Source organism: Ctenopharyngodon idella, chromosome 20 (assembly GCF_019924925.1).
Source record: "Ctenopharyngodon idella isolate HZGC_01 chromosome 20, HZGC01, whole genome shotgun sequence".
Taxonomy (NCBI): Eukaryota; Metazoa; Chordata; class Actinopteri; order Cypriniformes; family Xenocyprididae; genus Ctenopharyngodon; species Ctenopharyngodon idella.
Genome location: NC_067239.1, coordinates 2,085,349 through 2,097,886, shown reverse-complemented (window position 1 = coordinate 2,097,886; position 12,538 = coordinate 2,085,349). Strand labels below are relative to the sequence as shown.

At 38.2% G+C, this 12,538-nt stretch overlaps 1 protein-coding gene across 1 annotated transcript; it reads left to right on the top strand.

Annotated features, from left to right (window-relative positions):
• The first annotated feature begins 7,554 nt into the window (after positions 1–7,554).
• Positions 7,555–11,037, top strand: sox7 (SRY-box transcription factor 7). Its single transcript, XM_051875007.1, has 2 exons — positions 7,555–7,972; positions 9,341–11,037. Exons 1-2 carry the CDS (start codon positions 7,741–7,743, stop codon positions 10,291–10,293), a joined length of 1,185 nt encoding a protein of 394 aa, XP_051730967.1. The 5' UTR covers positions 7,555–7,740; the 3' UTR covers positions 10,294–11,037.
• Positions 11,038–12,538: the final 1,501 nt, after the last annotated feature.

The following is a 12,538-nucleotide window of genomic DNA, read 5'->3' as shown; positions in this document are numbered from 1 at the left end:
CGCACATGCGCATTAATTTTTTTTTTGCAGTAATTAGTTTATCCACAAGGTGGCAACTGTGCCCTGGGGGTGTTGATTCACAAGATAGTCAAAGAAAAACTGCATAAACAGAACAGAACACATGCAAGCTACAGCGACGATGGAGGCCTACATAGACGAGAGATTGTGTGAAGAGGTTAGAAAGTACCTTCATTTGAACAACTCTAGCTTGAAGGAATACAAAGATGTTTACATGGGTTGTAACTCGTGGCGAGTAAACTGCACATGCATCGAACACCTGTGGATGTGTACGAGTCAAACAAAGTATACGTTCCAAGGCTGTGCGTTCGACTGTACACTAGCGTACATGTAAAAAAAAGGAAGTATACTCTGGGCTTTAATCTTTTTGAGAGCATTTAACTTGGAGAAATGTGACTGAACAGTTGTTAAACCAATTGGGAGAAAAAATACTGGCATAATTAGTCAATAGCACTGATGTAATTAGGACTTGTCATAAGTTGTGTTGGACTAATTCCAATCCAAATTCTGACTCACATTCTGAGTTTTGCCCAACTACTAGTTAAAACTGATCATAATTATAGAGATCACACAAATGACATGACTATGATTATACTTCTTTAACTGGGCGCACACATGCTTTCAAAACCACATACACTGAAATGACTGAAAATAATCAAAAAAAAAGGTCTCAGTTCTTTAAATTTGGTCACATCCTTGTAAAGTGTCCAGTCATCATCCTGTGCAGTATACTACGGTAATGTGTTTAAAATAGCTCAATTATAGTGTATTGTGAAATTTGGGGCAGGCGGTGACAGTCACCTCGAGCTCCATTACACTGAAAAATAATTTTTTGTACATGCACAACTTATGCAATGTTGACAAACCGGCTCTATGGATATCGCTTGTACAAATTGAGTAAAGCTGTCTGGCCATTCCCTCCCTTTCCCTCTTCAAAACATTTGCATCAAATGACAGCTGAAGAGCGGTTTATGGTTTAAGTGACGAAATCGGTCATTCACGTTCAAGCTCAAACTGTTCAAATCAGTTTTTTCAGGATCAAAAAATGTCTTTTTGTTCATTATTGTCTTGATTTGAATCTTCTCTGGAAGAAGTTGAGCAGCCCAACATGTCAGCAGTGTTCACTGTCGGTATGATTTATACAAATAAGACGGTTTTGGGACATGGATCATGGGACTTAATTTTAATCTCCCCTATTATGCACGTATCCTTAATGATGACACTAAACAAACACTTCTTCCTTTTTTTTAAGTGCATGATTAATTGTACGACCGCGCTTTTCTTTGTCACGCTAATGTGTAGCTTTGAGCTCTTTTCATAATGATAATGTTGTGTATTGGACTGAGCTTATCCATGTATGTTGAGTATATATGACTGAAGTCTTGAGATGGTGCAGAGTAACTGGCAACAAATACATGGCTTTGTTTAAAATCCTAATGACCTTGTCACACGGTCAATATTGATCCTCTGAAAATCTGCCATACCAAAGGATGTCCTGTTTTACCAGATTAATCAGATCCAATGGGACTGACGTTCTCGCGCACTGTTTGCTCACCTGCAAAGTAACATTTTCAAGAATATGCCATTTTGAGAGAATAGCAGAAAGCCCTACAAGATGATCTTGTTTGGAGTCTGAGTGGGCGTCTGGAGCAAAAAGAGGGAAAAGGAAACGGACAGCTTATGTTACTCCGAACAATAATTGTAGAATCTGCCACACAGCGATGGCTTAGTCTGTTTATGCGTCTTGACTGCCGCTATAAATGGCTTCTCCTTCTGAGGTAGATCTGAAAGCATCGTCAAACCCGTTTGTGATGATGAAATAATGGAGCTACATCCTACCTATTCCCACGGTCCATGTCCAGAATCTTTTGAGGTGCTTGTCAAATGCAGAGGGATCAGAAGATGGACATTGTTTTTATCGTTTCTTTAAAAACAAATTGAAAGGGCAGATTATTTTGTCAAATCCTTACATAGGTGGAGTGTCACATTTTGCTTATGTTGTCTTCTAGGGAAGAATAAATGAGAGTTTAAGTATATTAATACATATAAAAAACAAAGTGGTCCAGAGACAACTTCAGAAAGTGTTTTATTGTAATAAAATTGTATGTGATCCTGATTTAATTTTATAGGATCATGTTGAAATTCTTTGTTTTCAATGACATGAAATGCATAAAGCATTACTTTATGCAAGGGTAAACTGAAACAAACTGCAGGAATCGATAAAAAGATAAAATGAAATAATAAAAAACTATCAAAATAAAATGATTGAACACTAAAAATATTAATATTTTATTTGTTTACCTGCATGTCAATGTAAGTATTATTCAACATCAGAGAACTGTGAACATGCAGTTCTTAAATTATTGAAAAATTAACTTAAAATCATAGGGGTCGCCAAGTAACTATTTTAGGACAGAGGTTTGTCTGACAGACGGGAATTCCTGCATTACAATGAACAATAATAAACGTGAAAACAATGACATTACACATTCAAATTTTTGCAGGTTTGAAATATTTTTGCCCAGATCAATAATTATTGAAGGTCACTGATATGGCGAAGACATCGTGTTTCACAGCTATATATCAGTGTTTAGTAACTTGCATAATTATTCATCTCATACATGCATGGTGTACTTGAGAGGTGTGTTCGTCCCCAAATTTAGAACCATCACAAATTTATTTACATGACATTTACATGGCCATTCTACTGTATATTGTCAAAACTAAACGGTATGACACACAATGTGATTTTTTAGACAGGAAAATTTAAGAGTAAAAAGAAGAATTAGGAAAAATCAATAAATTATAATTTACTGCCATTGTGTGAAAAATATGTAATCCATAAAAAAGTAAAAAACGCAATATAATCTAGTTACAAGAAATACATTTTTGTAATCTGATTACATAATCCAGATTACATGTGAAAGCTGACTGACACACTTTACCCCATGACTACCATTTTGGGGGGAAAAAAGCTTAATTTAATAATTTATGGCCAAATAATTAACATAGATATTTACAGGATATTTAAGGATCACGTGACTGTAATGACTGCTGAAAAAAATCTGTTTTGCCATCACAGGAATAAATTGCATTTTAAAATATATTAGAAAATTATTTTAAATTGGAACTATATTTTAGAATATGGCTGTTTTACTGTATTTTTGATCAAATAAACACAGCCTGGGTGAGACGTCAAAAAATGAAATCTTACCGACCCAAAATCTTTACATGGCCCTTTGAAAATGTATGGTCATATGACAAAAATTATGGGCAGTTTTTTAGATTAAGGGGGCAATACAGCTTATCCCCTGAAACATCTTATCCCACTCTCCTGTTTGCTTCAGTGCAGGTCAACATCATGCTAGCATTCACCTTATTAAGGCCGCCCCGCCCCTTTTCAGCGCTGCGCTCGTTGTCTTTTGACTTCCGGTTTGTATTTCCACAGCGATCTTATGTATTTATGTATGAACTGCTCCTTCTAAAATCTTCCCGGTCGACTGACATTTGTTAAGACATCTGCTTTAAACATCACAATGCTCACGATAACTTTCATTAACTCTACAACAAGAAAAATCCACTTCACCAGCTAATTATTCTTTGACAGCAATGCTATAGATGTACAGAGCTACTGCGAAAACGGAAGTTCAAAGACAATATTATAAAGATGGCGGCGCGCTTGTTTCTGGTGCATAAGGTCTATACTTAAAACGAAATCGAAGACCAAAACTGGTAAACACCTGTACCATTGGTCCGTGGCCATTACGTAAGGTAGGTGTGCGCTGAGGCTCCGCCTTCTTTCACGTGGAAAATCTTATCCAGTTCATTTTTTTTTCAAGGCCGACGTTCACAGTGAAAAAATGTACACTGAAGAGCTGCTTTAGAGTAGAAAACCAAATTGTACTTCTGATGAAATAAGACACTGACACTGTTTTTCATGTTTAATACGGTAAAGCTGTTTGATTTTAAGCAATCTATTGTATAAAGTGCTATAATAAACGTGACATGACTGGAGTGCCGAATTACAGAGCTCGTGCAAACAAACATATCTACATTGCTATGATCAGATGCTTTTCTTATGCTTTATTAAAATGTTTGGTTTCTCAATTTTGTTGTTTGTTTATTTTGTTATTGAGAGTAAAGCGCGCTGCATATATTTACATATTGATCTAACCGTCGCGCTCAGCAGTGTGGGCAGAGTCACATGTTCGCTAAAATATTTTGAACGTAGTTTTACCTCTAAACGAAGAACGAAAAAGAACTTTAGCCTCCTGCATTGCAGTGTATATTGACCTTATGCAGCAGAGAAAGAAGCCTGCAGCCATCTTTAGAAATTTGTGTTTGAGCTTCTGTTTTCTCTGTATATTTCCTGTGGCATCGCTGTTGAAGAATTAGCGAGTGGATTTACTTTTGCAGAGTTAACAAAAGTTATCATGAGCATTGTAATGTTTACAGCGGATGCCATAACAAATGTCAGTATTTTAAAATGAGCGATTCATTCATAAATCCGTAAGTTCTTACCTTCATGCTGTGAAATACAAACCGGAAGACAGACGAGCACAGCGCTGAAAAGGGGCGGAGCTACATAATGTCTATAATGGTCCGAGTCTAAACCTGCACTAATGATAAACAGATACACTCAACACAGAGCAGCATTACCCCAATGTTAATCAAACCAAACAGGAAACCATGCCTCAAAATGTAGAACCAGAAAGATGTTAATCTAGTGATCGGCACAAATGAGTAAACATAGTTTTCACCTTACACCCAAACATTATGCAGGTAGGGCCGAGGAGAGCAGGAAGTGTAGTGTCATATTCTGTCGTAATGTTTTTGCAATCTAGGGCATCAAGCTCCTCTTCCTGTTCCTGAGGAACGAGTCCCACATTTTAATGGTGTTCATCCTCTGCTTGTTCGCTGCACTGGAACCTGTCATGAGCTCTCAGACATCTTACAGGAGCAAAGTCAAAGGTCAGTCACAAAATCATACTTCTAACATTCAATGAAGTTAGTTATGGGATCAGTTTCTCTGTGCAGATTCTCATTGGTTTATTCTGAACTCTTTCCTGCAGCTTTCATGAACTGCCACTACAGCTGTCGACAGGATCTCCAGCGTCTGATCGTCACAACGGGTTCAGCAGCCCTCCAATCAGAAGTATGAGGATCTGAACTGTCTGAGATGTGAAACGACCGGTTTTGATGAGTAAGATGTTGTAGAGCCTGTACGGGGAAATACATCATGTAAAATAGCCTACATCACGAATTATGAAGCAACTTTTTCATGGATGTATGTAGATGGCCCCATCAAAACAGGTTTTGACATCTCCCAACTAAACATAGCAGTCTATTTAAAAAACACATTTCAACACCATTGCTATCTTTAAAATTCTATTCACAACCGACGACATGATTTTATGAACAGTCCTTTGTAGTAAAGGGGAAACCAGGGTTGGTTACCACACTTTTTATTTGCTTAATATAGTGGAACAAATGTTAAGATAAGCTTTGAATTGTGCCTAGTTGGTGAAAACATTCATGTCATTTAAAAAACAAAAAAATCTGTGCCAACCAACCCCAACATGAATTAATGATTCATTATTCTTATTTTATATTCATATGCCAAATAACCCCACTCACACTCTCTTCAGCCTGGCATCATCATTTATTACAGGCTTCCAAATTTTAAATAAAAATTTGTAAAATGGATAATCCCAGTCTTGGCTTTAGATTGGTCCGTGGACCCAGATTGTTATTTTTTAGCGGTTCTTTAAAGGTTCTTTATGTGTAGTAACATTTCTATTTAGAACTGTATTGTCTTGAAGAACCATTTATATGCTGAAACGGTTATTTGTGTTAAAGTTGAGGGTTCCTTTTTCCCCGCCTTTTTGTTTTTCAAATCTGTAACTGACACAGCCACCTCATAACTGATTTTCTGGAGCTCAACAGGCATCTAGTTACACAGACTGTCAACACACTCTCAACAGGTAATTTTTTTTTTTTTTTCTTATTGGTATTTAACTCTTTTTTTTTTTTTTTTTTTTTCAAAACCCTTTAAGTCCACCTCTTTAGACAGCAAGACAGTAAAACGTCCGTTTCTGTCAGTTTTATAGGAACACTGTTGTGTTCACTTGCTACTCGCGAAATCCTGTCATCGCCACTGTAACGATGGATTAAACAACTTGCAGATCGGCCATTGAAAGCGGCTCATACGCACACCGTCATTCATCTTGAAATCAAATGATTCGATTCGCGTCTTCCGATGGTTCTTCTGTGGACTTAGAGGCTTTTGCTGACAGAGGGAAGTGGGTTTAGTGGTTTCTGCCCACGAACGAAACAGTATTTCTGAATGGACTGACGCTGGGATTTAGCGGATTTGAAGCTAAAGTATTTGATGAACGTGTGCGGAGAGCATTCACTCAGGATCATTATCTCATTTTTGACGGAGGTGACGTTTAGCAGCTTTTGCATCTGAACTCTTCAGATTATCCCTGACCTAACCAACTCCTAGACATAAATGTTTCAAATTGAACCAAAAGGGTTTTATACACTAAAAAATATGGTTCTTTACGTGTAGTAACAGTTCTATTTAGAACCGTGTTGCCTTGAAGAACCATTTATATGCTGAAATGGTTCTTTGTGTTAGAGTTTAGAGTTTCTTTTTCCCGCCTTTTTGTTTTTCAAATCTGTAACTGTCAAATCCACCTCATAACTGATTTTCTGGAGCTCAGCAGCCATCCAATTAGGGTACACAGACTGTCAACATACTCTCAATAGGTAAATGATTTATTTCTAAAAATGTCTAGAATTTTTATCTTTCAAGTTGTTTCCTACCGGTCATGTCTTTTCCTCTTTTTCGTTTAAACAGAACATGTAAGCGTAAGCAGCTCTATTCAGTTAAGGATACTCATCTAAGTAACAGAGATATTGAATTTATGATCCATATTGTTAGATTTTATTCATAGTTATTACATACCCAGTCACGAAAAAAAAAAATATATATTAAAGCTATGACTTTATCACTTTTTCCTTTTAACATTTTAAAGGGCTCACATACTGTCCATTTTTGGCCTTCATAAACAATTGTTTTTACATAAACAAATATGTAAATATACTAAAATATTAATAAAAAATAAACTATTAATAAAAAGGTTATTTATAACCCCATTAAGGTCCTATATATCCAACCAAACAGGTCCCCCCATCTTGTAAAATAAACCACAAAAAGCTTTTAATAAAAATATTCTATTCTCTTATTTGTCTGTTGAATAATTGGAAGTGTCTACTACATTGACTGAAAACGGTCAACAACCGTATCCATCATTACCATAAAAAATAACGTGTCATGAAAACAAACCCAACCAACCAGCTAATGACGTGATTTAGTAGTAAAGCTGTTGAAATATTTTTGTCACCTCGTTTTTTTTCTTCTGTCGTTGGTCTCAGGTTGCAGTCAAGGAGGAGCTGAGATCCTCCCGTGGGCCTGTGCTGGAAGCTGCTCCTCACATATAAAGCACTTCCCAATGCCGGAGGAAACAGTGAATCACAGCTTCAGAGGGGGAGTCGAACACCAAACACTGATCTCTCTCACAGTGCTCTTCACTCAAACTCATCTCTTACTGCGCTTTTACTTTACTTTAGATTCAAAACTGAAAGAGAATCTCTAGGTCACATTCGCGCCCTAGAAACAAAGTTTGAGACAAAAGGGAAGTTTTGGGAGCGCACATGGCTGCTCTAATTAGCGCGTACTCGTCCTGGCCGGAGAGCTTTGAGTGCTCTGCGGGAAACGCGGACGTACCTGACGGACACACCTCCCACAGAGCTCCCGCGGACAAGGTGTCGGAGCCGCGCATCAGGAGACCCATGAACGCCTTCATGGTGTGGGCCAAAGATGAGCGCAAGAGGCTCGCGGTGCAAAACCCCGATCTCCACAACGCGGAGCTAAGCAAGATGCTGGGTAAGACACTATTTTTATTATTTGTCTAATAATTAGAATTAATATTAACATCTCATATTTATTATTATTGTATTAGTAGTAGTAGGAAATTATTTTGTCATTGGCAAGTTTTGTAAGACTTCGTTGTGAGACGTAATTCACTGTTATAGATGTTTTGTTTTTTGCATTGATTACAGAAAGTGGGATGTTTAATCCCTTCTAACCGTAGCTAGTAATTGTAAACTAATTGTAGACATTAATTAAAATACTTTTTGGTAGCGTGAGCGTGAATCTGTAACAGAACTGAAATGAAAATAAACTGAAACAAAACCGAAATAATCAAAGTGAGATACGGCACATCTTTAGGTTGTATTTAATTGTATTTAGATCAAAGAGTCGCATTTATCATTTCACAAGTGTGCGAGACATTTTTCAAACATAAATACATTTAGGCCTTTATAAATCTGAGTTTATATAAAATGTAGAAAGAATGTCAATATTTAAACTATTTAATTAGTAGACAATAATTAATAAAATAATATAAAAACATACAAATAATTTTAAATTCGTTTATTTGAAATCAGTCTGATCTTCAGGTTTGTGAGAAATAACTAAAAAATAAAACTTAATCATGGGATAGTGAATTAATAAGGCAAGGCAAGTTTATTTTTATAGCACATTTCATACACAATGGTAATTCAAAGTGCTTTACATAGAAAAGGAATTAAAATAATCATAAAATAATCACAACATATGCATAAGAAATAAAAATAACAAGCGTATTTTAAGTTAAGGGCAAAATACTATTCGTGACTACCTGAATCACTAAATTCAGGGCTAGGAAGTTTTGAAATTATAATTTGGATGTGTGCATCATTTCTGTTTTTTACTACTGTACATTATTTAACAGTTATTGGTATTTATAGGAAATGTTTAATTTTTCTCTACTGCTCTAGTTTTAAAAACACTGTCAAGTATTTTTAAAAGCTAAAACGATAAACTCAATATAATTACTGCCAATACTGGAATTCAAACATTATAAAATGAATGCCAAGCCATTAAAAAGTTTCAAATACTGTGGTGCAAAATGACATTTTTTTTTATAACTGACATTATAAACAATTATACTAGTTAATCTTAATTTTTATTACTTCTTTTGAAATATTCAGAAAAAATGCTTATGAAGACATTAAATTATCTTTGTCTGCTGCAGAATAAAAGCAGACAAACTAAATGTGGCTCTGGCAGCTGTGCTTACAATAAACCATGTAATATTTTGTATTGGTGCTAATGTGATTGTTAAGCTTGTCAGTCTCAAAAACTCCAAATGGATCCTTCAAAAATACATGATTAAGTCTCATGCGTCTGTTCTTTTTTTTTCTCCACCAGGAAAGTCATGGAAAGCTTTAACTCCACCGCAGAAGAGACCGTACGTGGAGGAAGCGGAGCGTCTGAGGGTGCAGCACATGCAGGACTACCCCAATTACAAATACCGTCCCCGTAGGAAGAAGCAGCTGAAGCGCATCTGTAAACGCGTGGACCCCGGCTTCCTTCTGACCACCCTCGGTCCTGACCAGAACTCCCTTCCGGACCCACGAGGCTGCTGTCACCCACTGGATAAAGATGAGGAGAGCGGCGTGAGCGGCGGCGGCGGCTTCGGCTCTCCCAGCGCGGCTCTGCCCGGCGTCAGGGTCTTCAGAGATCCCGCGAGCTCCAACAGCAGCTTCGACACGTACCCGTACGGCCTGCCCACGCCGCCTGAGATGTCTCCTCTGGACGCCGTGGATCACGAACACCAGTCCTACTACTCATCCTCCTCCACCAGCTCCTGCTCGTCTTCCGCCTCTTGCCCAGATGACAGGCGTCCCACGCCGGCACACATGAGCAGTCCTCCTCCTTACCATCCCGATTACTCCCAACAGGCACCTCTGCACTGCGGGAGCTCACATCTGGGCCACATCCCGATGTCCCACCAGGGAAGTGGGGCGACTTTTATCCCAGCACATCCACTGTCCTATTACAGCCCGTCGTTCCCACAGGTTCAGATCCATCATGGGCACCAGGGGCACCTCGGCCAGCTCTCACCCCCTCCGGAACAGGGCCACCTGGAGGGTCTGGACCAGCTGAGCCAGGCTGAATTGCTGGGCGAGGTCGACCGAGACGAGTTCGACCAGTACCTAAATTCCAATAGTTATCACCCCGAGCAGGGTGGGATGACGGTCACGGGACACATCCAGGTAACGCCGGCTTCCGTTTGCTCGAGCAGCGCTTCGGAAACCAGTCTCATCTCCGTACTGGCCGATGCCACGGCAGCCTACTACAACAACTACAGCATTTCATAAACGCCAAAACAGGGACAGTTGACACAGACAGAGACTGTGGGTCAGCAGTGTGACTGGCAGGTGAAAGGGGGGCTGCGGAGGGAGCGGAAAAGAGAAGCTACAGGAAGTCAAAGGACACCTCAGGGATGCATAGATAAAAAAAACACTGAAGTTCATTCCCATCTTTGTTTCCAAAAAGAGAACGGAAGTAAAAAAAAAAGGACAAACATAGAAATGCTCTCATATCTTGCCACAAAAGCATGTACATATGCGATAAAGCTTATTTATATATCGAATTGCTTTGCATTAAAGCTTACTGTATTGTTTTTTTCAGTCCAGATATATTCATGTTTTTTTTTTTTTTTTTCAAACCTCAATTGTTTTACCTCAAGAATTATTTAAGTGAGGCTGGTCTCTTCCTTCATTAGGACTTGATTTTGAAGGAAATTTGGCCTTTTCTTTTCCCTTTACATTCATTTTAAAAATGTATATGTATACTCATAAACAGTTAAAAGACGAATAATAATAATGAATACTATTGTATGCCAATTTAGGTTTGCCATATTAATTTAATTCAAATAAAATTTTGAGTTTATGTTTGTGTTTGCCCATATAAGTACAGCACAGTGATTCTGTCTGGACTTGAGAAGAAAAAAAATGTTGCAGATGCTCATCATTTTTGTGATATATTAAAAGTGAATGTTCTGAGGTCCCGTCTGAATTAGACGCCGCTAAATAAAAACACAATATAAATACAGGAGAAAAGACTCTTGCTTTTGTAATTACAGGTACAGCGATTTATTTTGCCTCTGCTAGTACTAGTAGTAATAAGTATATAAACTGCTTAATTTTAAAGCCTCGTTCACACCAAGAACGATAACTATATTAGCATCCATATTAGCATCCACACCAACGGACAATATCGTCCTGTTTTTTCTAAGCGCGTGCTTGTCTGTCACTTTAAATTTTCGAGTTCGTTACATCAGGATGGATTCTGATTGGCTGTCAATGTTTTTATCGTTCATCAGCTGGATAAAAGTTCTGAACGCGATTTCAACGTTATCGTTTCTCTGTTATAGCTGTGGTGTGAACTCTGCTATTCTTTAATATTGAGAACGATTTTTAGAACTATATCTTTATCATTATCTTTATAGTTATCGTGTTTGGTGTGAACGATCCGGGTTTTTTTTTTCAGTGTAATTATTATTATTCAGCTGTTTTTTTTTTTTTTTGGTTTTTTTTTCACTTTCATTATTATGATAGCGAAAGTATGACAAATAGCTTTATGGAAAGTTACTTTTTTTCCCCGAATTTTTTCGTTAATTTTTTTATATTATTATAATTATATTATTTATCATAAACTGCTTTATGGGAAGTTACAGAATAGGCCTACTAATGTTCATGGATTTTTATCCACAATATTTTATCAATAGCTAAACATTTATGTTTTCAATATTTTTGGAGCTTTTTTGCATGCATTTTATTTTTTAGTACTGAATGCTGCCGTTTGAGGTCCTTTCGAGAAGCTGACCTCTAATTTTTGGTGTTGTGCGTGGCAGCCCGTCGCCATAACCACTGGCAGTATCCACCCTACGTTCCTAGTTTGCTATCAGCAACACCCATTATGCGCTCAGTTTCACTCCTCCGCGGATCAGAGGATTAGTGTAAAACAGGCTCTGCTGTTTTTCTCTCCGCCTCCATCTCCACAGGCCTTTTGTTTCCCCCTGTCTTATTCTGGGTGCGTGTCTTAAGCAGAGCGCTGGAACTCCCCTCCTACCCTACCTTGGCCCCCCTTTGCTGCCCGTCCTATCTTGCTGATGCAGACTTTCATAATCTCTGCGAAATAAATAAATACACCTCGTCCCCGTCAACTGTTTTACACGTTCATCATTTTTTATATTTTCTCCCTCTGTGTCTCTCTCCCTCTCTTTTCAAATTCCTCCTCTTTTTTGATAAAAGGAATCTGAAGTGGGGGAAAGAGGGAGGCGGTGGCGGGCGTTTGACAAATCCTGGAGTCTGGCTTGGTCTTCCTGCGTTTTTTGGGAACGGTTGAGTCGTGTTTCTTGTAAAGAGGATGTGGCGGAGAAGCAGTGTTTCCTGCCTGATAAGAGTAAAGCCTCTCTCCGTCAGGATGTTTGGGCCCCGGCCGGTCCCTGCATTAAAAGAGCCCATGGCGAGGGAAAGGGAACCTGCTGTTCATTTTAGCTGGGAGGAAACATGGCTCTCGTTGATTAATATCTCACACTGTGGTTTTTTTAAGGCTTCA